General features: G+C 42.3%; 1 protein-coding gene across 1 annotated transcript; it reads right to left on the bottom strand.

The window, feature by feature from the left end:
• Positions 1-1,785: 1,785 nt before the first annotated feature.
• Positions 1,786-26,491, bottom strand: myom1b (myomesin 1b). Its single transcript, XM_034560150.1, has 39 exons — positions 26,328-26,491; positions 24,419-24,553; positions 24,119-24,281; positions 22,915-23,072; positions 22,634-22,726; positions 21,346-21,434; positions 20,992-21,039; positions 19,506-19,667; positions 18,521-18,682; positions 16,189-16,330; positions 15,652-15,851; positions 15,187-15,240; positions 14,929-15,053; positions 14,663-14,846; positions 14,395-14,569; positions 14,188-14,309; positions 12,258-12,275; positions 10,130-10,326; positions 9,899-10,025; positions 9,042-9,232; positions 8,837-8,945; positions 8,604-8,760; positions 8,418-8,524; positions 8,265-8,309; positions 8,038-8,174; positions 7,782-7,926; positions 7,167-7,226; positions 6,822-6,889; positions 6,615-6,728; positions 6,071-6,158; positions 5,950-5,988; positions 5,758-5,863; positions 5,342-5,505; positions 5,162-5,198; positions 4,944-4,966; positions 4,639-4,694; positions 4,294-4,509; positions 2,106-2,247; positions 1,786-2,021 (listed from the first exon to the last, which is right to left on the bottom strand). Exons 1-39 carry the CDS (start codon positions 26,489-26,491, stop codon positions 1,840-1,842), a joined length of 4,704 nt encoding a protein of 1,567 aa, XP_034416041.1. The 3' UTR covers positions 1,786-1,839.
• Positions 26,492-27,054: the final 563 nt, after the last annotated feature.

The following is a 27,054-nucleotide window of genomic DNA, read 5'->3' as shown; positions in this document are numbered from 1 at the left end:
ATTTATAGCAAACTATATGTTTTTCTTCATGCAAATAATGAATCAATGCAATGACTTGGTTCACCAGATGATAAAAAACATTTTAATTGTATTATAATTAGAATATATCTATTATTTCTCACAAACCTGTTTACATTGCAGTACATACATTTTGCAAATACTGACTACCACAAATATGGCTTATGTTATATTCTATCCGTGTATGTTCATTTTGGCACTAATATGTCTTATATACTCATTTGTTATGTGTGTTTTTCTTTTTAGAATAATGTGCATTGTTGGCGGGACCCTGAGATCTAAGATAGTCATTGCAGACTGCACATACATGTGCACAACAATTCATATTTAAATAACCTGTTTTAAGTGATATGACCAAATGTAGATGCAGTACAATTTATGTATTTTGATATATATACTGAAATGAAGCGCATCAAAAATAATGTTATTTTATTTTGTGATCACAGTAAGAAATACATTATTCACGCTCTTCCTTCGGAGGTCAGAGGTCTCAATCGGCTTCAGAGCAGCAGTCCTGCAGGGGGTCTGAGCTTTTCAGGGATTTGCTCCTGAACAGTTCAGTCGGGCAGTTTAATCCTCAGCCAAAGAAGGGGCAGTGTGCCACCAGCTGTCTGACGAATAAAAGTAAGGAGGAACGAACAAAGTGTACCATTCACTCGCTCTGCAGGGAAGTACACGGTTTCAGTTCCCCATGAAACACCTGCTGAGTCAGACTATGACTGCATGTTTACAGGGGTTGGGGACCTTGTCACATAAAAGCTTTCTGCCTGAATTTCGAAAGATTTAAAACCATATAGCACAAAAACATGAGATTTAGCTGAAGCATGCGTAACGTTAGGTCTTTTTAATTGTTTTTGTTACTTGCTATGTCCCTGAAAGCTCTGGCCTGGTCTCCTGGACCTCTACAACCTGTTCACTTGTTGATTTGAATTAATTCTGCTCTGTTTCACCCCAAGAATGTCTCATGTTTGCTTTGTTCTTCCCTCCAACTAGCGAGGGCCTCACCTGTCGGCCTCTGTCCATCCAAAAGTCTTTTGGCATTATGAACTCCAAAAAGGTATAATTTAAACCAACATATAAGCCATCTGGTTCTTTATTCAAAACAAATATGACGAAAAAGAAAAATATCTAAGTCGAATCCAGGGAAACTCTAAATGCAGTGGTCTTTAAAGTGTAATTATGACTCTTCCATATGACACTTATTGTAATACACAAATGTGGAAAATTGTTATCATTAATATTTGATAAGAGGAAATGCAAAGTCTTAAGATACAAGAACTGGAAACACATCAATCATATTAGGTTGAAAAGCCCACATCAAACGTGTAGCATATTTCTCAGGTCCGCCGGTGCAAACACTCTGAAGACCATCAGGACCAAGCGGGTGACAGGGCCTTCTCAGCTGCTGCCCCCCCCCCCCCCCATCCCCCCCCCCCACCTGGAACGCCCTCCCCATTCACATCCGTCATGCTCTCAAACTTTCCTCATTCAAACAAGCCCTCAAAACCCACCTCTTCAAACTCGCCTTCACCTGCTATCCTCTGCACTCTATACCCTCCACTATACGACTTATTCCTCAGAGCTTCTCAAGTTTTCTTTTTTTTTACCTGAATTGTTCTATTTGTTTGTTTGTTTGCTTTGTCTTTCTATTTTAGTTTAGTTTTGTATGTCTATGCCTTATGTAAAGCGTCTTTGTGTGTTTTGAAAAGCGCTATATAAATTCTATGTATTATTATTATTATTATTATTATTATATGTGTCTGTATGTGAGTATAATCAATACTTTTGTCCAGTATTCACGTGTTTCTGGCCGTGTTTCAGCTACTGGTCCAGGCTTCTCTGCAGCTCGGAGGCTTCTGATTGGTCAGCAGTCAAAGGCTGGTCAGCAGTTTCTTCTTGAGCATCTTTTGTTTGCTCTGAATCTGAAACTTCGGGTTCAACTGCAACCTTCTCCCGATCTTTCTCTTCAATCTTTTCCATCGAAAGAGTCTTAGTTACAGATTCTGCAAGAGAACAATTGTTAAACATTTCATCTCATTAACGACAGAATGAGACGCCATATTTGTTTCATGTTTCAGCCCTCTCACCCTTCCCCTTCTGCTTTTTCGTTCCAGTGACTGTGGTTTTCCTCTTTTCCTTCGGGGTGTTCGGTCCAAACACCACATTTCCGTCCGCATCGGTCGAGTATGAAGTCACCCCCAAGTCAGGCGTCCCGTCTGTGACCTCCAGCTGAGAGGACAAAGAGTCCCCCGTGCATGAGAAGCCTCGCGACAACCAGAATGAACCATCACACAGAATGAAGTTCTCTACTCACCCAGACTGAAAGCAATCCAGATGCACTACACACTTTCATAATCTATCCACATCTGTATTCACCTAATATTATACGTTTTATTACCCATTTAATTTCAGAGAATCATATCCAATATTTTTTTAAATGACTCGGAAACACAAGGAAGGATATCGTTTCATATTAAGTATCATTGTCTCATTTTAATCCGATTCTTCAACCACTTTAAAACCAGGACATCCTATGTTACGCATAATATTAATAATAATTTAAGCCAATAATAATCGTTGTCAAATGTGTTTTCTATTCCGTTTACATTGATGTATAACGCAGCCATAAAGGCAGCCCTTTATACAGTAGTCCTGGTCTCTTGAAGTAATAGTTTGACATTTTTAGAATAGAAGAAGATCGACACCCCTCTCCTGTTCGATATGAGGCTACGATGAGGAGACGTGCAGCTGACACTGTAAACAAACAGGTAGCCTGCTCTGCCCAAAGCTCAATAATGAACTCATTGTATCTTGTCCCTTAATCCGTACAAAATCTTAGTTTTACTTGAGGGTTATGTGCAGGACTATTTCTTGGCTGGTGACTTCCAGCAGTATAACTCATGTTAAAGGGACATTTCCCCCTCAAAATACTCTTTCCTGAAGTGCTATTCATCAATCTAGATTGTTTTGGTGTGAGAGTTTGAGATATATTCGCCGACATGAAACTGCTCATAATAAGGTCTGTGGATTATATTGAGCCATTTAAAATATATATTTTGTGGCACCTTTTAAAAAAAGGCAGCCATCTCTACAGCTGATATCTCCAAACGAGGCCACTCACACCGAAACAATCTAGATAGAACAATCTGGGCTGAACTGTCCCCATAAAACTGACTTATTTCTCTTACCGTACGATCTTGGATATGTTCTACTGAATATTGGTGACCAGACAACACAGGGAAACGGGGTTAGTCTTCTCTGAATTACATTCAGGTGAGCTTGATTGGTCGGCTCTGTTTGTGCTCTTTTAAAAGTGTGTTTCTTTGTTCCCAGAGCGTCGTCAATCAAGTGCACCACGGTTACAGAAGAGAGAGGGGTCGTCTCCATGCTGGTGGTTGATCTTCGGGCGGTCCGAGTCTACGGGAATAGTGACTAGGGAGTGAAAATGGAACGAGTCGACTGGTAAGGAGAAAGTGAATAGTGAAGGGTTCAAACCAAAAGTGAGACGACTCAAAGAGGAAGAGGAGGAGGAGGAGGAGGAAGTGGGGAAGCACATGCTTGTTTTTATTGGTCTCATCAAGAACCAAGGGAACAGGAAGTGATGCAACAACCACTGTTAATGAACAGTGATCCAACAGTCTTCGCTACACAGTGGCTTTGTTATCGTCACAATAAAGGAGGCATTATTATCACGATTAATGATAATAATGAATAATAATAATAAAGGGCTGTGAAGGGGATCTCACATCAATGGTGAAACACATTATAACAACAGTGACAGTGGGCGAACATACAGTATGCGCGACAGGAAGGCCAGACAATGGAAGTGATGACATTCAGCGTTCCTATCATCCCATCGACACAACACATATTAAACTTTATCTTTGGCTTTCTTTTGTCAAGTAATGTTTCGATTATCTTCTAAACAGAGTAAAATGAGTGCCTCTCTGCATGCCACAACGTTACACAAACAAAATCTAAAATTGCACCAGTAACATTTTGGAGTGAACATGATGTTAGATATTGGACCAAATGCTTATAATCATTTTAAGTCACAACTCTTTGCCACTCTCTGCATTTCTTTCTGAATTGTTGTTGACATTTCATTTCAGAGATAATTTCATATTCTACACAAAACAACACATCCTCAAGCCTGTTTATTTGCTTTAACTGTTTCCAGTGTTTTTCTTCTTCCATTTATACATATTTACGACATGATTTGGACTGCTTTTATTTTTTCTTGCCGCCCGCCTCGTCGGCGATGAAGGCACTTACAGTGAAGTCCCCGCTCTCTGTGCCGTACTTGTTCTTCACCAGGATGCTGTACTTGCCAGAGTCCGACGAGTTCACCGCGGTGATGGTGAAGCTGGCGAACTTGCCTGAGGCGAACTTCAGGATGCAGTGGTCGTCGGACGTGATCTCCCTGTCGTTCTTCAGCCAGGTGACCTCTGGCAGAGGGTCGCCCGAGATGTTGCAGGTGAGATTGAGAGCCTGGTGAGAGGATAACATGCAACAAACACACACACATTACATTATACTGTAATAACGATGTTATGTCCAGGCAGGTAGAGTCAGTCTCTCTAAGGCGCCGGTTACATGACATCAGCTGAATCAGTTTACCTTGCCCTCCTGTATCGTGACCACATCAGGCAGGCCTCCTGCTACTCGAGCACGGCCTGAAAGGAACAACGTTAACTTCAATAATTACAATAAATAAAGTAAACAACCAGGTTGGACATTAAGTATATGGGAATATACTTATATATATATAGTCTGGATAGTTTAGTAGAATCTAAAACATATTAAAATCCAAGTTGCAGCATTTGAAACTCCATTATGGATCATTCTAAACAAGGACAGGTCTTCTTGATGATTCAACAGCTCCCACATCCAGACCCTAAAAGTGACGAACCAAATAAACTCACTTCTCTCAGCAATAGCAGTAGCTCTGATGAGGTAAAGAAAAGAAAGAAAGAGAGAACAACACATTAGATGAAAGGTGCTGAGAATCAGAAGTGATCTTCATGCATACTTCTTCCTTTAGTTCCTCAAAAATGTACTAAATGTTTTTTTTATACATGGTGTGATCGCGGCTACACGAACCTACAATAATATGATAGGTATCGCGGAATAAGCAACTTACTGCAGTCTCTTGAACTCTGCAAAAGCATCGTCAAATGCTGCAAAAAAAACAAGAAAGGTTGCATTTGAATGTGAATGCTCGTGCAGGATAAAACGTTGCGCTCTGAAACAAGCAACATTATACCGTAGCACAAGTACTATACAGTCATTTGACATAATGCTGGTGGTCTGGTGGTCTCACCTTGACCAGACAGCTCAACAGTCCTCCTCAGGCCCCCCTTTCCATCGTTGAACTCAATGGCATATTTGCCCGTGTCTTTCTCTGTGGGCTCTGTGATCTGCAGCCACAGCTGCTCTCCCACCACGCCGCTCTTTATACGGTCGGAGAAGGAGACGGCCGAATCCCTGTCGGTCAGAGAGACGATGCAGATGCGGAGACACGGAAACATGAGGAAGACTAGCGACAGGGGAAGCACTGAACTATCTTGCTATTGTAAAAAAAGGGGAGAAACATTGCAGAAAATACTAGAAACATATCCAATTTACTCTCAGGTGTAATTAAAAAATGCACAGATCTTTGCATCAGCTAGAGTGTCTGATTCTAATAACAAATGTACACATGCTTGCACAGATTCTCAATGCAGACGCAGAACGTACTTATAGTGCCACGTCACTTGGAGCAAATCGTTGTAGTAGTTGACGAAGGTGTAGAGTCGGATGCCCTCGTCTGTGCTCGTGATCTTCAGTGGAGTGGAGGAATTGGCTGCAAATCACATTTTTGGAATCAGAATATAAAACGAATCGGGCACCAACTTGTTTACTGCGTGGACAAAATGTTCATCTTCTTACCGATGAAACTGAAGACTTCATTCATCAAGTCCTTGAAACCTTGAAGGGGACAGATTTGATCATCCTCAGTGATTTATTGGCTCGTGATTGGTTATCTCAGTGTGTGACTTTAAAAGCTTACCTTGATCTGTCAGATTTAACTTGGACGTGTCCTTCCCTCTGTCGTCCTTCAGGACGACCTCATACACACCAGAGTCCTTCTTGGAAATCTGACAAGAGAGCGGGAATGTCAAATTCAGCAACAACGAACAGGGAATATAGTTCGTATTCATCTGAAAAGGCAAGCTTTTCTCTTCTGGTAGAAAGCACAAATATGACGCAAAGAAACAAACAAATAATTAAACAGAGCATCCTCAGGCAAAACGGCCCGTGGTGACAACAGATAACTGTTCCCAACTTGATTCAAGTAATGCTGTTTATTTATTACAAAATCCTTTAGTGTAATTAGTACAAAATAAATGATTTAACAACTCCCTTTTGATCATTTATTAATGTTCCGACTTACTCAAAAACCTTTTGGATCAGCATTGAGGTAAAAGTGTCCAAAATATGAAGGATCCATATGTTTTGGTGCAAACATTCATATATGCAAATTCATTCAGGCACATAAATATACAAATATATTTATATATATATAAATTCACTCCCTTTTCTCATATTCTTACCTGAGCAATTTCCAGTTTCAGGACTCCCTCGGTGAAGCCAAGGCTCTCGTCTGCTTTGATCTGGTGTCCGTCTTTGTACCACAGCGCCGAGGTCTCCTTCTTCATGTTTCCAACCTGAAATGCATCACAACCGATGGACATGTTTAAATCTACACTCGCAGTCTGTCTGTAAAAGAGTGCGGCAGGAAAACCCTTCAAAGTTCTCACCTTGCACTTCAGTATAACGCAGCACTCTTGAGTCACCTCGTAACCCAAATACTCGATAAAGTGAGGACCTGCAGCAAACATGGCAGTTATGAAATATGGAAATGATATTGTGTAATGCAAAAGTAAATCAACAGCAATTACTGTAGAGCTCTAATGTTTGAGCAATTATTTGATTAAATTGATCAACAGGATAAATAAACTTAAAAACCAAACATTTACCATATATTTCTGCTTTTCTCTTTATATCTTTAGAACAGATACTGTCATGGGATTTATTTATGTTTTCTGACATAGACAACACAACAAAGATGAATTATTAATACAGGAGTCTGCAGCCACCCGTACCTTGCTTTCTGACCCATTCTTTCATCTGGAACTCTGATTCCTTCTGCAGCTCCTTGAACACTGCAAATAAAAAGAGTTTATTATGTGAACATTTTCTGTCTCTAAACAGCACTTGCTCTAACGTGACATCTAACCATGTGATACTTGTTTGTTGTTGCTGTTCAATGATGTGATAACATGAATGTAGTTTGGGCTCAGTGTTGACAGATTAGACAACAGGTTGCCCAATCAGAGCCGAGAACTGGCTCAATCGTCATTAAAATAGCCCAATTAAAAAACATATATTTATTTATATATAATACATATGAACACATGCAAGAAGATACATATCATGTCCATAGCCTCTTTTGTATAGGTATATTTAGGTAAACATATAAAAACATGGTTTTAAAAATGAAAAATGTATGATAGATGAAACTATCATAAACTGTTACAGATGTCTTTATAACAGCTATGACACAATAGTTATTGGAACAGGGGAAATAATCGACTTAGTTGTAATAAACTGGAATCCACTGATTCCCAATATTTGTTATCATCTAAAATGGTATCTAAACTCACTGAACCCATCTTAATAGAGTATGTGATTGGGATTATCTCCAGGATTTCACGTACCGTCTCCTATGAGCACCAAGCTGGACTGGTTGGTAGCTTTCCCATCCTGCAGCTGGAAGGTGAAGGTGCCCTCATCTGCCGGAGTCAGAGAGTCCATGATCATCTCAATCACGCCGGTGTTCTTGTCAAAGTTCATCTTGTATTTCTACACAAACAAAGACAACCACCTTTTAAACATTTGTCCCCCGAGATAAAACATATATAGCTCAAAACACACGATTTCTAGATATATCATGAATTCAAATTGTTTACTCACATCCCCCGGAGAGAGAGCGTTGTCGTTGAAGATGTAGTCGACTTTGCCGTTAGCTGACATCTTGTCCGCCTGCAGCCAAAAGCGAACTTTGCCCTTCTCCAGCAGCTCCACAGCCAACGCTGACTTCAGGGGAATAACTAGCGAGGAGAAAGAGTGAGAGCCAGCTGATGACATCCTGTCCAGCTCATGCTTCAAAAGCAGTTGTGATTACATGCTGATACACTCACTGGGGAACTTGTGGTCATGACTGACCTCCAGCAGCCTCTTCAACTCTGACAAAGATGAGGAAATTATTCATGAATACGAGATTTTAAAAAAGCGGAATACTGAAGTCATTTTACTTAATTTACTTCTTGAAACGTGTGTTTTCTGTAACGCACCTTCTTCCGAGAGAGTGTAGCTGGATGAAGCCCCATCGGTGTGGGTGACAAGACATGAGTAAATTCCAACGTCTTCCTCCTCAGGAGTGTTGAAAACGGCTTTGGATCTGAAGGGAAAAGGAGGACTCGGTGAGAGTGTTGCTGCATCCGTCAAAGAGTCTCAACTTTAAAAAAAAGTCCTCTCACTTGTTTCCCTTGGTCTCCAAAGTCAGACGGGATGGATCCGTGATGTCCTCGTAATTCTTGGACCACACGAATTTGGAGTCGGGCGTCATGTCGCAGCACTCAAAGTTCATGGAGATGTTGCCGTTGTCGTCGACATCCACGACGATGTCCTTGGTGCCTGGAAATCGAGAGACGGCATCGTGACGACGAGCTCCATTCTGCGGCGGTTCGTCGCAAGCGAACGTTCGTCCTACCTGCTTTGGTGAGAGCTACGACCGGCTCCGTCACGGCGGAGGTTTGTCCCACGCCGGCTTTATTCTGAGCGCGCACTCGGAACACAAACGTCTCTCCTGCCTTCAGATTCTCCATCTGCAAAAAACAGAAGACGTGATCTACGATCATCACGCCGGCCCGATGCCACACGTGCAAAAACGAAGAAGTGGTGCTCAGCCGGACGACGGCGACCTTGATGAACGCCTTCTCCGTGGCCTTGGTGTTGACTCCTCTCCACGCCTCCTCTGGGGCGCCCGCTTCCTTGATGTCGATGTAGAAACCGTTGACCGGATCGCGGCCCTGGTACACGGGTGGTTTCCATAGCAACACCAGAGAGTCACTTCGCACCTCTCTTATCTGCAGGTCATGAGGAGGTCCTGTGGTAAAACAATTAAATAAAATGCACACACAGGTTTAAACACTGCAGATCAGTAGGTCTGATTGTGTTTTACGAATCACACAGAAAAAGGAAACATGCTGCTCTCTTGTTCCCTATGCAGCCAATCACAGCGTGAGCAGGAGGAAACGGTACGTTTAGGGTGTGAAACCTAAAGTTTTAGGACTTGATAGGTTGAATAGGGATGCTATTTTCATGCTGCTGAATATAAAGTACAGTATAGAGTCCAAAACATAGAAATAGCAAAAACTCTTAGTGAAACCATCAATTTTAATTTTTCATTAAATACAATTTCTATGAAGTGCAATAGTATAATAGTTATTAGGGCTATTAGACTCGTAGATTAGTTGATTTAATTGAGTTTTTCCACAAAGATATATCCAAAAGCACCACTTTAAATCTTGTGTTTACCAGAGATGTGGAAATAAGTCACTCAGCATTAAAAAAAGACTAATTGAAGAAAGAAATCTTGGTCGACTCGGACCAAAACACCCGATTAGTTGACTAATCGAGTTTCTTGCGTATTGTGTGATGCATTTCCAGGAGGAGAGAACATTCAGATATCTCTAACAAAAGAATCAGTGTGTGTGTGTGTGTGAGCCTTTTTTGTTCTGTTGATGTTCTAAAAAGAGGTCGAACAACCGACCTGGCACGGCGATGGTCCACTCCTCGCACAGGAAAGTGTCACTGGCCAGTGAAGGGATGCCGACACCTGCCATGTTGGCCGCCCGCACCTGGAACTGGTACTTCTTGTTCTCCTTCAGGTCACACACCTGGAGACAAAGGGACATGAAGATAACCCCTTATTTGTGGGAGTGTCTTGTAACACCTACATCAACTGAACCCTGCGCTTGGGTCGTTGAACTTAATAACTCACCCTGTACGCCCGGTCGCTGATGGCCCTGATGTTGGCCTCGTGCCACTTCCCCGCAACGCCATCAATGACCTCACGATAGTCCACGAAGTAGCCGGTGATGTCAGCACCGCCGATGAAGCTCGGCTGTTTCCAGGCCAGCACCATGGAGTCACACACACACTCCAGGACGGTGATGCCATAGGGTGGAGCCGGGGAGGCTGAGATGACAGAAGACGCATATTAACACCATAATGCCTCATTAGGGGAGCAGGGGGATGTAAGGGGAAACTGAAGTACGACAACGAGGTGATACTTTTAATTCCCAACCATATTGTTTCACCTCCGGCCAGCTGCTCTAATTTATTTAGAATCCTTGATCTTTGAAATTCTTGTAAAAAATTATTTTCTGAGTATTTTAGCTTAGTTGATGCTGACCAGCTTCAGTGTCCCATTACAAAAACACATGTCCAATTACAGCAGATATTGGCTGCATTACAACTTAAACATCACTGAAGCCACCACAGTATGGTGGAAAAGTTGAAAGACAATAGTAAGCAAATACCTGCTGTAACAGAATACCAGAATAGCACCTTTAACTTTTTATGTATCAGGCTTTTGTTTTACGATTTGCTTCAGGGAACAGTTTGAGATTTGGGGAAATATGCTCTCAGAATTAGTTGAAAAGATTGATACCACTGTCGTGTCTATATGCTCAGCTTTTAGAGGTGCTTCTGGGGATCTTTTGTTACCTTTTTGACAGAGCAAGGCTCACCGTTTCCCCCTGTTTTGAGTCTTTAATGCTAAACTAAGCTAATCTTGCTTAGCTTCATATTTCTCAGACAAAGCGTGTGATATCAATCTTCTCATTCAACTCTCTGCAAGAAAGTGAATAAGCATTATTTTAAATAAAAATAAAAAATGGTAATACTTAAATTGTAAAGTAGTTATATATTACATCAAATGTGTGCTAAGAAATGACACAACAAAGGACAATGTGATTTCTAGGATTTGGACGTAGGAGCAACCGTGAGCAAAAAGGTCTCTCCAAAAGCAGGATTGTGTAGCATTGTGATAATAAATTGGCCTGCCGTACACAAATAGTCACGTGAACTTGATACTCTCCCCTTTTTAGGGGTGAGAAGTTGGTTAAAGTGTCCCGAGAGGAGAACATATGACGGGGGACACGCTACCAAAAAGGTCTCAGGTCACAAGTGTCCTGCTCTTGTGTTGGTTGGATGACCCACTTTTGAAGGGTGTGATCAGCTTAGTGTTAAAGGGCTCTGGGTACTGAATGTGATGGCAGGTCCTGAGGTGCATAGTGACTGATGTTGAGCCCCCCAGTGGAGGGGGGGGAGTGGTGGCCAGGGGAAACCATTGACAAGCGTGTGGAGTTACAGTTTGGAGGTGTTTTACAGTGACTTACCTTACAGAGAAGAATACCAGTAGAGAGCTTCACCAACTGTTTATTGATTAGTATATATGTCAAAAGCATGTGCATGTAAAAGTGGAACCTTGCAGAAATCTTTATTCTACAACTTTGTAAGTTCAGGGTGGAATATTGTAATGTATGCTAATTTGTGTTTGTTTTAGATGCAGGATAGCCAGCGCTCCACCTGGCTTGATCTGAAGTATATGAAACTGATAGAAGGGATATTTTGATCTGAGAAGAAAATGTACTCTGCATAGATCTAAGTGTGCGTGTTTGTTGAGATTTCCGTCTGTGGCCGGGGCTCACCTGTCGACCCTTTCCTGGGCCTCGCTGTCTCCCGATCAGCAGGAGCATCTACAGAGAACTTACGTGCCTGTTGGGCTTCAGGCTCACTGTCTGTCGCTACAGCCTGAACCGCCGCAGGGACCGGGTCTAAGTGTGCAGCCGTGGCTATGTCAGTTAGTGAGTCAGAAACTGAGCCTGACACAGACTCGGAGACCAGGTCTTTTGCCAGGTCAGGGGCCCAGGACACACTGCCTCTCTTGCCCCCCTTGCTAGCTGCTCCGGCCCCCTGACTGGCTTCAGTGTCAGCCTGAGCTTTATTGCGCTTTTGCATAGTGTCGGGGGGGGACTGGACAGTTTCATGCGTGCCCGTCCAGCGTGGCCTGTGCTCGGTTAGTTGGCCCGCGTTACCCCTCGGCCCCATCTCCGGTAACACACCATGAGGGATGCCGCCCCCTACAGGAGTTATCAGAGAAAAGCAAAAGAGGCTTTTAAAAAAAAAAAAAAGAAGAAGAAAAAAGGCAAAACATCCAGACAGCAAACATCCAAAGAGAAGACGAGCAGAAACAATACATCAGTCTATACAATACAGTAAAATGTCTTCATCTGACAGGGAGTGAAAAATGAAGACAAGATGACCAACATCCGTGTGAGGAGGTGAGTAGGTTTCATTTTAGATATGAGAGCATGCAGGAACAGGCAATGACTGCACTTTAGTAACAATGCCAATGGGGTTCCTCTCAAAAGATACAATAATTGGTGTGTTGTGATTGAATTATCTAATTCATGTGAAGTCATTGTTTTTAGCTCTTCTCAACATGGAAGGAATTTGAGCTGCAGCTGTTCTTGAAATATACTGTAAATTAAGTTTATTAGTAGTCGAAACACAACAGCCCATTTAATTTGTGTAATTTAACAAAGTAGAAATGATTGTGTTTCCTGAAAACATTACCAATAGAGAGTAATACGTGTGCATTGTTACTAGTTGTGTACTAAGTGAGCGAGTGAGGGAAAACAAAGAGCAGAACAAAGCTGGTGAATGAGTGAGTGACATTCAAAGGCTGAAGGTCATGCTGGTTATAATATGGAGAGACTTTAGGGAACGCATATCATAAAGAGCAGGATTGGTCTGTTTTGCGCAAATATTCTAATATTTTGACTTTGTAATTGCATCTAAATGATGTGGAGATACTGCGTTATAGTATATGGTTTAAATTAATGTTCCTCTGATCTTGAGATCGAGAATTTATCTTTAAGAGATCATGTTTTAAATGTGTGAAGGGTTTAATTCTGATGAAAATGGGAAGAAAGTGTTGCGATTTTGCAGACATTTTTGCCGTAATGTGATAATAAGAATCAATATTGGAATAATACTGAGTGATTTCAGCCCTAGTGTGTGTAAAGTGTTACCAGGTCCGACTGAAACCAGATAACCCAGTCAGATCACCAGTGGAAAATGTCAGAGATTGCCTAAATAATTTATAGTCTACTCATTAAAATTCAGGTTACTATCGAACAGAACAATTCAGCTGCTCGGGAGACGTGAAGACAGAGAAACTCAGTGCAGCTGGAGGGCAGCGGTGGGGTGGGAGAGGTGTGTGTGTCGCTACCTTTAGCACCAAGAGGGGAAGCCGACACAAATTTTGCCCAGGAAAGGTGAAATGGGAGGTGGAGGTGGTGGTGGTGTGTGACAATGGGCTGGTTTGTAACAAACAGCTGGTTTGGATCGCACTGACCCAAATATGACCTGACCCCGCCTCAGGCTGTGCAGGGAGGAGGAGGAGGAGGAGGTGGAGGAGGAGGAGGAGGAGGTGGAGGAGGAGGAGGAGGAGGAGGAGGTGGAGGGAGGGAGGGAGGGTGCATGTGGCTGGACAGGGTGGTGGGTAGGTGGGGCACATAACAGTGCAAAAATAATGTGACAGGGTGACACGGGGGGGGGGGGGACCAAGGTGGAGAAAGTGTGAGGGCGTAGATGCTGATGGTATAAAAAAAATCTGAAGACATGTCTCAAAGGACGACATCACGTTAAAATGATATTACTTCATGTTTTTGTGGGATTTCTTTCCCCCTTTGCACAGATAGCGTGAATTAAGATAAAATATAAATGACATATCATCAATTTCCTTTATAATATATCATAACATATATATATATATATATATATGTATACATACAAAATATAGTCTAAATGAATTCAGAAATACAAGCTACAGCACCAACGGTATATTTTAAAACATTATTAAAGGGATTTCTTTTGGCGTTTCATCCTCTAACCCCTACATCTGAATATACAAACAACAGGATGCCCTTTAACTCTCCGTATCCTCTGACTTCTTGTACTGAGATGTGAACCATCAGGTGTACTCACCAATAGCAGCCTTCACCTCCACAGGCTCAGACTCTGGGGAGAACTGGCTGAGCCCTGCTGCGTTCACTGCCCTCACCCTGAATATGTATTTCTCTCCCGTCCTCAGACCATGGCAGATGAACCTGCAAATGTGACAAAGGCAACGCGTTTATGTAGAACAAATGGACGACATGAAGCTTGTGTAGAGAGAAAGAGGAGTCGTTTTACCTGGTGGCGTTGACTGGTTTGTTGTTGCACGGCTCCCACACATTGCTATCCACAATGCTCCCCTCGATGTAGTATCCCACCAACTCCTTGGCCTCCTTGGACGCTTCCCAAGACACAACGACGGACGTGTCTGTGTTTCTGGTGGGGACGACTTTGCTTGGGGCCGATGGGATGTCTGCGGACCAGAACGTTTGACATGTTTCGGGTCATAAAGCTGTGAATGTGACGCTCTGCCGTCGTGATGCGCGTATGTGTCGTGTTTTCTGACCGAGCTTGTCGCCAACGGTGGTGGCCTCGGTTGGGTCGGACGGCTCGCCCACACCGGCAGAGTTGCAGCAGCGGACGCGGAAGCTGTAGGATTTCCCCTCGGCGAGATCAAACAGCGCAAAGCGAGGAGACTTGACTGGGATCTCTGTGTTCACCCTCTGCCAGCTGTCTGTGCCCGAGACACACTGACGAACAAGGAGACAAGCTTTGAGTGCCCATTTGTCCTTTAACAGGTAACACGTGAGGAAGTGCTGTTAAATAATGTACCTTTTCCACATAGTACATGACACCCTCAAGGCCTTTCTCTCCAGGTGGATTCCAGCTCAGCACCACATAGTTCTTGGTTGCTTCTGTCACCTGCAGCTCAAGAGGCCGGCCAGGAACAATGCCCTCTGATGATCAAAGGATAATGAATTAGGTCCCTGAACACATCACCCGTGCAGCAGGAAAATGACCTTCATTTCACCAGGTGTCGTATACACATAACTGGTCTAAATGATGGTATCCAAAAATGTGACTCTCTACCTGCAGGCTCCTCCTCTGTGACAATGATTTGGCCGGTCCACGGAGCGGAGGTACCTAACAGCCAGCAGAGGATTATGAAAAGTTATGAATCTAATGTGAAGACAGGTTTTAACATTTCTGTATTTTGCTCCAAAGTTCACTATTTTTTATTTGGTCCATTTTCAAATCCTGCGTTTTCCCCCCCAAAAATGTAAATGATCCAACATAGTTATTAAGTAATTTCTAAAAAACATTCCTGAACAATTTTTTTGTCAGCAGGTATCAACAAATGCGTTGCCCTTGACTTTTATTGTTCTTTGTTAATTTTCAGAGTAAATACAGCTCTTTAAATAAGCTAAAATAACCCGTTATTAGTCCCGCAGTGGGGAAATGTACAGGATTACAGCAGCAAAGGGTAAAGTCAAAAACAAGCATTATACATAAGCAATACAAAAACAGTAATTCAAAAACAGGAGGCTGCAGTACCTCTCATGCGGGCGCGGTCAGCCGGGTCCATGGCAGCCACCGGCTCAGAGACTCGGGACGGGCGGCTCATGCCACTCTGGTTGACGGCACGCACGCGGAACATATAGGAGCGTCCCTCCACCAGGCCGGTGACGGGGAAACGGGCAAATTTAACTGGAGTGTCATTGCACTGGAACCAGTGGGTGGTTCCGACCTCACATCTGCACACATATTTCAATATCTGTTATTATACATAGGTTTGAATCGTGGGAGAATATGTGCAGAAGATTTAGGGTCAGTGACATTTTGCTTTAGTTTTTATTTTCGGAATATCTTTGTTCATTAATCTCTGTTATTTTTCCACTTTTTTTAATCAATTCTATATTCTTTTCTTTGTATTCGGTACTGTTTTTTCTGGTATCCATCCAATTTGTTTTCTAGTTTTTAAAGGAAACTATACAGCGGCTTTATGTGTGCTGGGGGATTTCTTTATAGAAAGTAATATGATGAAAAACTGATACTCTCTTTCAGGACCACCACTGCTGTATATTCACTGACCTGTCCACAAAGTAGCCCAAGATGGCGTCGCCACCATCGACCGCTGGCTGCTTCCAGGTGACAATGATGTAATCCTTGTTGGCATCCAGGCAGCGCACGTCCAGAGGGGCACCCGGAGCGCTCTCAACCTCGGCTTCAGCATCTAACAAAAACAGTGACAGTGTCACAAGGGGGGCAACAGTTCTGTCTGTGTTACGCACTCTTGTTGTTTTTATCTGCACCAGGAGATTTATATATATGTATATGGTCATGTGTGGGTGTGTGTGTGCGTGTGTGTCTCTCACTCACACACACAATCTCCCATACTACTGGAATCAGTCAAATATATATTGTATGCTCAAGGACCTCTCATGGATTCACATGTTTTATATCCTCATTGACTGCTGTCTCCTCATGATCTGCTTCAGTTTGAATTCCAAATTGTTCCTCTCTTTGTATTCAACCAAACATTAGGGCCGTGCTCATTGCAGACACACCTGGCAGAGAGCTGCTTGTCTATAGTGAAATGATTCTAGCTGGCGGTTTTAAGGTGAGCCGTGTCCCTTGTGCTGAACTATGTGGCTGCAGGGTTGGATGTCAGGAATGTTTCTGGTCCTCCAGTCAAACACAAGCTGAGAGAGCAATCAGCAGCAGGAGGACAGAATTAGCTTCAGCCCCCCCCCCCCCCCCCCCCCCCCCCTCCTCCCGGAGTGAAAAGGGATAAGAGAGGTGACTCTTAAAGAAGGGGTGAAGCCAGGCAACATAGGAGGCGCATCATTAATTAAGACCATGCATTAACTATGTACATGTGTACATATGCAGCCGTATTATAAACCACAAACCATCAACAAAATAATACTTTACAAAAGGGGAGGTATCACTCCATTAATCAGAAAGTACAGCCATTAAAAAACACTTCTCGCCATGTTTTGAGGAATAAAATGTGATATAAAACAGGCTATGAATGATATGTGAACACAACCCTCTATAAAATCCATCAGAATGTAGACAGGTATGAAATTGAAATGGTTGGTTTATGTCAAATGTCTCACAAAAACTCATTTTGAGAAAACTGACTTTAAACGTAAAGTGTATTGTATTGTGAAATTCAACACAACAGGTGAATAGGCTAAATATGTCTAACTAAAGGATATCAGCATGAAGCTTGTCCAGTTTAATTACTTTCATTCAGACAATTATTCAGACAAGTATTTTTATAGTGTATGAAAGTCTATGTTTTTAATATGCAAATGAGGCATTGTCTAATGCTACATTTTGGAGAATTACGTGGAAAACTACAGATGCAAAAAGACAAAGTAGTAAAATAAACAACTAAATGTGTATTTTTGGATGTTTTCTTTCCACTAGTTTGAAAGAAGGCATGTTCGGGATGCAAAATTGCTCACCATCTAAAAAGTGACCTGTGACCTATTATAGTCTATTATAGCAACATAAGAGATATGTAAAGCAGTGATACAACAAGAGGAGATATAACCAGAGCGTGTGCTTGCTCACAAAGTGCACCACAAAGAGCTGTAAGGAAACTGGGCAGCCTATTGTTTCTCCTTGAAGCAGATATGTACAGTATCTATCAGCGCTCACAGCTCATTCCACAGCTGATCTCTCTAAGAATAGCCCGACCGCAGCCAAGCTCATACAGTGTTTTGTTTTGGAGACTGGCCTCTTCTGTCACAGACTGAAAAACAACTCTATTTCCATCTCTTATTATCTCTAAATGTAGCACTCGAATTAGCTTCTTAAAATATAATATAATGTAATTGTACTGGGCGACCCTGAGCTGTAATCAAAGTCTATTTTCTGGAAGCTGACCCTCTAAAGGTCAGATTGTCTCTGAAGGCAGCAAAGATAAGCTTCACTGACCACTTTTTTCCAGTCTATCCTATTTAAAACCAGTCACTCCTTAGCTGTGGTGTTGTCATCAGGTGCTGTTGTGACTTTGACCTCGATGACAAAAACAAAGCTGGAGGAATCAGGTTGCATTTAGATTGCATTGTCAAGGATGGAAAGGATGGCATGTATGTGTGGAGACATCTAAGACAGGCAGGTAACATGTTATATAATTAAAGGCTTTAGGACCTTCTCTAAATGTGCTTTAAGTGAGGTTTCAGAACAGACTTTACTGATGTTTGAAAGATGGTCAGTATGACCACGGATGACCTCAGAGTCAGAGATTTGAGTCATCTGAAGGAGTCTCAGGCTTGGAGGATCTGGATGTGTTATTTAGTAATAATTCACTAATATGTAAAGCACCAAATTACACTCAGTTATATTATGATCCATCATCTCGTCAGCAGCTGAGAGTCATCTAACATTTGAGGGAAGGTGTTCCCACCTCTGACAAAGACGTAGGCGGAGTAGGTTTCATATCCAGACTTGGTGGTGACACGCAGGGTGTAGAGCCCCTCGTCCTCCTTGTTGAGGTGCGTGAGGGTCAGCGTGGCTCGGTCTCCACTCCAGCTCATGTGGTTCCATTTAGAGGGAGACAGCAGAACATCTGGGAGAACAAGATGCAGTAACATGCAACACAAATATAATCCTTCATAAAACAATAAGCCAGAGATTTGGACAGAAAATAATTTCACACTTTTGTAAATGTGCAGTTTTCCCAATCAAAAAATGTATTTGGAATCTAGTAGTAGAAAGTAGCTCAGTACATTTACATAAGTGCTGCAACTAAGCACTATTTTTAAGACTCATAACATTTAGTATTTACATTTTCTGCTACTTACTTCTACTACACAAAATTCAGACGAAAATATTGTAATTTATATTGCCCTACAACCATTTGATACCTTTTGTTTCTTTCCAGATTCCGATTAATAATACAAAATATAATTAATAAATAAATAATTATTGATTGTCATGGAGAAAGATACAACTTTATTGATCCACAGGGGGAATTAAAATGCTATCCTGCAGTATATTAATTACAATTAGCGCCACTTTTTACCAGCTGTAACATTAAATTAATATACACATTATTGCATCAATAATTATAATCTAATAACATAATATATATTATTCTGAAATGGGCCATTCTGCATAACCAGCACTTTGATTTGAGGCTGAACAATAGATACGAGATATCTTCTAGATTTGGGATATATATCGTGATAATATTAATAATATTGCTTAAGTGTTACTAGACTGTTAGCTGTAACTTTTGGATTTCTTAAGCTATGGTATTATTACTTTTAGTTCAGTAAAAGATCTAAACATTTCTTCCACTGTTGAAATCTCCCCCAGTGATATTTAATGCAGGCGTCATGTTTGGAGTGGCTTAATCCACAATAATCCATAATAATACGTCTTCTTACCATCTCTGTACCACTGGATCTCGGGCTGGTAGCGGTGCAGGGCTGGGTAAATGATGACCGTGCATCCCAGACTCATGGTCTCACCCTCTCTTCCAAACGACACACCAAATTTATCAACAATGTGAGTCTGGAAGTTGATGCCGTACTCGGACACTGGGCCATCTACAGACAAAGCATGAGGCGGGTGGAAAGAGTTCAGATCAAGTGGAGGAACAAAACATTGCACTGTGAAAGAGACAGAACATCAGAGACACAGCAGATCAATAATCATATCCACAGAAACACTGATGAGCTGCTTCAAAACTGTTTTAGCCAGACAGAAGAAGGTGGAGAAGAGAACATGTATCAAATGTGTAAGAATAGAAAACAGACCACACGAGTGACTCTGAAAGGGAAGTGCTCAAAATAGTGTATCATGCATTCAACAGTGAAGCACAACAGAATCGGGAAAATCCTATTTGAGATGAAAAGAAAACCCTTAAATATTCAGTCATTTCATCTCTCAAAATGTACAACACGTTCCTTATACCTTATGAGAACACACACGGTAACACGGTTGCATACTTGCCAAATAGTTTTCAACCCTGAAAAATGCAAAACAAATCTGTCGATTTTTTCCATACGGACTTCTTAATGAGAATACTGTGAACTCTAAATATCAACACAGACGGGAGTGATCGGGAGTGATCATGCACAGACATCAAGTTCACCAAAACGTTTTCAAACCAGAATCCAGTGACCCGTTACCTTCAGTACTGGCACCTGTATGGAGCCAAATCCATCAAGGAAACAGAAAAGTTGTTAGTGCAGAAGCACCCACCCGTCTTCACAGCACCTCCACCCACCACCCACCACATCCCACTCATCACTGCAGGCCAGTCGTGTACCAGCAGTGAGCCGAAACCCGCCATGAGTAATGTTCATAATATAGATTATTTTGAATGAACAAGAAATGCAGAACGAAAACGACAAATTATCCTTATTAATATTCGATTGCTATTGTTTCCTTCGTGCAAGACACTTACTTTGAACACATTATGTATCACGGCTACCTAATGCGCTGGTTGGAGGTTGGGGTCATGTTCCGAATGTCTGTGAGATAAGGCTCCAAGTAGCTGCTACATGCACAGCATCAACCAGCAGACAGGCAAAGTCAGCCACTAGCTGGTGATGAGAATCAAATATCTCGCAGCTGAAGAGAGAGGTTTTACTAAAGAGTTGGTGGAGACCAAAACAGTGCTGGCAAGGTGACTGCATTTGCGAGTCGTATTCATCAGATAGCTAGAAACATAACAAAAAAAAATGAATGCTAATGTAGCTCAGCATCTGCTGGATGAGCCAAAAAACATCTTAAAAAGACAGCTGTGTCTTTCAGCTTCTTCCTCCCCTGCCCCCTGGTGACCATGAATGAATTAACGCTGCTTTAATTCTGCAATACAGCAGACAATAAAAGATCAAAACAAATACAAATACGAGGTAAATTCACACTTACGTCTGGGTGATGGCAAGGACTCATCGAGTTCACCTCTGAACCCTGTGGAGAATAGCAATAGTTACTATCAATACATGCAGCACACATTACGTGTGAATAGTAATACTGACAAGATGTAAAAAATCATATGAGAATTCAGATACAAATTACATGACATGTGCCACGTTTCACATAGTGGATCTCTAATTACATTTGGTTCTTACTTTTTAAGTTTTTAGTTAATGAGAAGGTATGAGCACATTTGGAAACTTTACAAACTGATAGTATTGATAGTTTTTTTGCGATTTTAATTAATGTTGTGATCAAGACAAAACGTGATGGTTTGGTGAAAGACTCGGTGAAACGTACTCTTGACAACGACGGAGGCAAATGCAGACAGCTCTCCCTTGGAGTTCATGGCGGAGACACGATACTGCGCCGTGTCATCAAAATCACATCTGAAAGAGGAGAGCATCAGGTGATCCATGTCCATGATAGCACATTCTCTCTCAGGACTTGTGTGTACAGTGCCCTTCCCCCACCTCAACCATGTAAATAACACCACGTACGCAGGGCCCTGACTGTAAACCGTTCCATAACTCCTGGCCAGGAATACTCCGGTAATAAGACACCACTGATGATGTCATATGCACCAGGTGGTGTGGGGTATCTGTACATGAAAGTATCTCCAGCCAACCTATTCCACTAAAATGTTATAAAGATAATCTCATATGTTCTTCGGTCTTCGCTATGTATAGACATGCTCTTTGTTATCTGTGGCAGCCCGGCTGTGTCACTTTACCATAAAGACAGAAGCTTTGGTTCTTTCTTGGGGTACAATCATGACTGATGTCTTAGAAGAGGCTAATACGCTAATGTAAGATGCAGAATGTGAAGGTAAAAACATATTTGACTGTTTAAATTTAAACAGTTCGGATTAATGACTCAATTCACTTTTACCGTGTGCTTTTTGGAGAATTGTTCAATTGAAGTTCTCTGTCCTTGACTTAATTACTAATTTATCTCAAGTGAAAGTGAAAATTCAATTTGTTGGTATTTTCACATAAAAATCTCAAATATTTTCCTAAACAGGTGCAGTGTGTTGGATATGGCGGCACCTTGGGGTGCGATTGAAACCAACTGAAACTTCTTCTGCGTGGAAAGTGTGTAGGAGAACTGAGGTGGCCGACGCATAAACGTGAACATGTGCTTTGTTTGTCTGTTTTGCGCTCCTGTAGAGTCATCGTAACCGGCTCCGTGAAGAGGACCTTGCTCTTCACGGAGGTATAAACAGCTCATTCTAAGCGAAAACGATAAGCTATTTGCTAAAGATTGCAGACAGCCGTAAACCCAAATCTAAATTTTTGCTCCAGAAACATGGGAGGCACTACTTCCATCCCATGCTTTCAGCTTACTGGCTGGCAAGAGAAAGGGCCTGAGAAATGCACGTTTTCTGCCTTTTAGCCTGTTTAGAAAAGACAGAAGCTAGCTGACAGCAAGTCAAGCTAATGTAAGAAAAATAAATGTACATAAGCTGATTCCAGAACAATGTTTCTGGATTTATAAAAAATGGTGGTAAGATGCTACGGATATTAAAATAAAGCACAAGATGCTTCAGTGGCATTTTGAGAGATCTTTATATTGAAGCTTCACCTACCTGTTAATCTCCAGTGAGTGCACGCTGTATCTGCTCTCGAGTTTATACTTGCCAGCATTGGAAAGAGTCTCAATTGGCACATTGTTTTTGTACCTTTTGGTGGGAGGCAGAAAACATGACAGAAAACAGACCAGAGGAAACAGAAAGAACTTGTAAACGATGAAAGTGAATCAAGAGGGGAAAATAGCAAAGCCGTGGAAACCAGAAGGAGCTCAAAAGAATAAGACAGAAAGGACAGATTTGAGGAGATGTTATATAGGTGATGTATGTCTGTGACCTACCAGACGACCCGGGGGTCAGGCCAGCCGGTGAGAGTGCAATGCAGCCGCACACACTGCTTCTCCCACACGGTGTGGGAGCGTGGTTTGATCACAAACTCCGGGGCGTGCATCAGGCTGTCTTCGTTCATGCACTTGAAGTGTTCCCCGTGTTCATAGATCTAGAAAACAGAACAGGAGCTGAGCCTTAAAACACTCAGGACAATTGTACTTTCACCATCTTTTACCAGGAAATTCAAAATGCATGGTTGAAGCAAAAACAAAGCAACACAATTGAGCAACAATCAAGCGTATCTTTATACATGCGAGACGTTTGCTCATTTAAACGCAATATGTTTTTATTAGTGTGAGTGTGTGTTGTTCATTATGTCCTAAAGATAGTTGGGTGTTGAGGCCCAGTTGTGCATCCAGTAACTCAACAGATAGTATGACAACGCCATTAGGACTCTGCTTCTCTGTGTCTCAAGAAACAGGATCTCCTGAGGAATTTGTCACTCAGTAGTGGACAGAGTGGAGAAAGATAAATGCAGTGAGGGGGTCACTGTGGCTTTTATGATGCTCAATGAATGGCTGGGTGCTATTTCACATAATTACCCATGGGCATTAATACTTTGTGTAAGGAGTAGTAGTACCAACTACTAAACCACAGGCACTTGGTGTGACTATGCAGATACAATGATTGTGTGATGGGGCCCAATATTACATTAAAATTATTTCTTTCCCACTGCGATAACAAAAGGTAATTTGTGATGTTATGAAAGAGGATGATCTACTGGATAACAAAAGCTAATCTGTGATTCAACAACTAAAATGGTCTAATCTGGTATGCTATGAAGCAGAATGGTCCACTGTGATCTCACAAGAAACAAAAGCCATGAAATAAAAAGCCACATTCTTGTCAGAAGTAAGAGAAGCCACGACTGGGATTGTCTGCTGTGATGTCACCACTAACAGAAGCCACTAGTGGCGAGACATTTTGATTCAAAATGATCTATAATGATGGCATTGGTATGAAAAGCCAATCAGTGAAGGAGAAGGGTTTGCAAATACACATCTGAACAAAAACCTAAATTCTAGACTGGACACTGATACGACAGTCACAGTCACGTCACTGAAGATAATGATCAGTTAGTAATCCATGTTGTTGTAGGTCGGTGGCTTCCTTTATGACCCCCGAAGGAGTTGCATGTAGAATTCCCCTACTGACCCTTTTATTCAGAGAGATGCGTTCCGCCGACTCGCGGATGGCCTCCCTCCTGGAGGTCTGCTCTGACCTCTCCATCTCCAGGCCACTGGTGAACAAATCCCTGCGGGCCATGTATGCAGCAGTGTCCCTCACCCTCGTTTCCTCTGTGTCCGAAAACTCTAGACTAGGAGTTTGTCGAGCAGAGCCAGGGATACAATGTGGGGAGTAAGGCATACCATTAAAGCTGAAATACCTTTAGGATGTTGCACAACATTTCTTTCGTTTTTGTTTCAGTTTTATATGGTGAGAAGAGTTCGTTACCTGCCCCTGAAGATAGGCACTACATAGCCGATGATTTGGTTCTCTTTATCCACAGCCAAGTAAGTTGGCTTGACTCCCTTGGGAACGGGGCTTAGTCTGCTCGCCTCCAGCCCAGAATATGAAGTCACTTTAAGTCTGGGACACATATAGAATACCATCAGCCTGGCACCCAGCCAGGCATAGCAACCACAAACATAACATCAACATGTGGGGACACAGCCAAGATCGGGGTAGGTGTGTTGCAGATGAGGGTTCAGTGGGTAGTGGAGTAGTGTTGGTGGTTTAGTTTTGATTATTTTAACACCTCCACAATATTTACATTTTCACAATCGAAGGGTGTCTGAGAGACCACCTGAGCACCGCAGATACAATAATTAAACTATTAACAGACCCAACATCTCGCTCTATGTGCTTCATTGAGATAGATTGAGAGAAGGGATGACAATTGAAGTAATAAGAGAGAAAATACTTTCGATGTCAGGTCAGACGCCACACTGTGTCGGTGGCAGCCCTTATCTGCAGCACAGAGTTGGGGGGCGTCGCTCAGGGTATGAGATAACAAGAACCCGATAAGGTGGCGGGGGCAGGAAGGGTGACAGGGCACCTATCTGTCTCACTGTCCCGTCAGCTGACCACTCACACTCTCTTGACTTTCCAGGATCAGAGATGCAACAACTCCTATTGAAATGGATTCAGACATGACATAAACAAGAGCTTCAGTTTCATTACTGAAATCCAGGAACAGTTATTTATTCTAGCAAATCCCTTGTGCAGTATCTTGGCCAAAACTAAATTATTGCAACCACATTAAATCCTCATCACATCATCATCCTCCTCTCATCAGCACAGATTGTGTGACTGGTGGGCTGCCCAGCCACAAGAGTGTAAAGGCAAAGAATAAATAGTGTTAGTAAAAGCTAAGCCCTCTGACCTGTCCACACTCTCCCGGCTGCTGTATTTAAAGACCTGCCAGGCACTGTAATATATAAGATCTCCATAAACTGGGTGTTTTTTTATTCCTAAGATAAGAAAGAAAAGCAGTGGCAAAGAAAACCCATCATCACAGAGTTGAATCAGCTATAAAAACAAACTACTTGACTATTTATTTTTCCAACTTTGGCACTTGGTCACATACACTAACTAAAAACCTCCTTTGACCTTTGTGTATATTATCTATTTAAAACACATTGCGGCTGACCAATGCATTCAACCGGGGACGCACAAATCCTGGCAACTAAACTAACGAACAACTCTCCTCTTGGAACGAGAGGGAAGGAAAGACGTTTCCAAAACGTATTAATACATGTCAATGCTACCAGGTTTAAAAGATTGACACGCCGGCACTTGTTACTTTCCCTCCAGCATGGAATGCACACATCAAGAGTCTATTTCAGTCTACGCCATATATACCATAACTCAGCCATTACATAACCTCACAGCTGATATAACAAAGGGTTTAAAACTAGACAAAAATATCCTATTTCCAAAAGCTATTTTAGTTATCGAGGAATCGGTGTTTCAGGAAAGGGTTTGTCAGCAAACACATCGGCATCTCTTCTACGTGCAAAGAGCTTCATGCATGGATTTAAAGCTGTGTGTTACGAGCAAAGATCCTCAAGAGAGTGTGTGTGTGTGTGTGTGTGTGTGTGTGTGTGTGTGTGTGTGTGTGTGTGTGTGTGTGTGTGTGTGTGTGAGGGTTGATCAAAGAGAAGGAGAGGAACGATGGACGGTTACGTTGGTGTCTATATAAGATATAAGATGAAAGATGATCCCATGTGACAGGGAAGTGATGCAACAAGGTTGTTGGAGGTGAACCTGATCAGTCGGGTTGGGTGATGGTGTTAAGGGGAGCTTCCCGGTGACAATTGTGATTGATTGATGAAGGTATGATACTCTTGCTCCTCCTTACCCCCCGCTCCTGCTGGTGGTGCTGGAGGTGCTGGAGGTGCGGCCGCCAGCAGAGTATCTGCTGCTGGTCTGGTACTGGCTCAGCTTAGACTCCGTCTCCTTGCTACGGTAGTCGCGGTCATAGTGGCGATGGTTCTTCTGATAGAACGGTATAGATCCCGCCATGCTGCAGGCCGCTGCTGGTATACGAGGCCTGAGTTTCCTCGTTTCTTGCTGCCTATCTGTTGTCTGTGTGACCGGTGGATCGACTGTTATCATATATAAATCAGTGGATGGCTTCACAAGCTGCCGCCATAATGCCGATATAAGTATGTTTAAATATTATAGCCAATATCTGAAAAATATGTTCTTGATCAAACAAAGAAAACAACAGGGTAAAGACTTTTAACCATCATACAAATTGCAAATTCAAACTTGCAAAATCCACTAGCAAGACATGGTATAAGATTCAGGCACTTTCTCATCATGCTTAGACAGACATAGTGCAACAACTACAACCTGGCTTATCACATCCCTGCATAACTGTTGCCACTTACCCTGGACAGAAAGCCTCAAACTCCAAGCTTTAAATGAAAAGATGGTTCAATTCCACACTTAAAGCTCAATATCCCAGCAGACCTTCGGTATGGGTGCGTACAGGGCTGCGGTTTCCACACAACCAAAATAATGTCGGCCTTTGCCAGAGTGTCCAGGCAGCAGTCACAGCCTTTTATGGTGACGGTGGAGAT

The sequence above is a fragment of the Cyclopterus lumpus genome, chromosome 20 (genome assembly GCF_009769545.1).
Source record: "Cyclopterus lumpus isolate fCycLum1 chromosome 20, fCycLum1.pri, whole genome shotgun sequence".
Lineage (NCBI taxonomy): Eukaryota > Metazoa > Chordata > Actinopteri > Perciformes > Cyclopteridae > Cyclopterus > Cyclopterus lumpus.
Note: the sequence above shows the minus strand (reverse complement) of the source record. Positions and strands in the feature narration are given on the sequence as shown.

Bases quoted from the DNA above. Each gene is read 5' to 3' on its own strand.
- myom1b (XM_034560150.1), bottom strand. From the start codon at position 26,491: ATGGCGGGATCTATACCGTTCTATCAGAAGAACCATCGCCACTATGAC. The intron at 7,227-7,781 runs GTACGTGAAATC...TTTTATTTGCAG, and splicing joins CTTGGTGCTCATAGGAGACG to TGTTCAAGGAGCTGCAGAAG. The intron at 4,967-5,161 runs GTAAGTTGCTTA...TTACCTCATCAG, and splicing joins GCAGAGTTCAAGAGACTGCA to AGCTACTGCTATTGCTGAGA.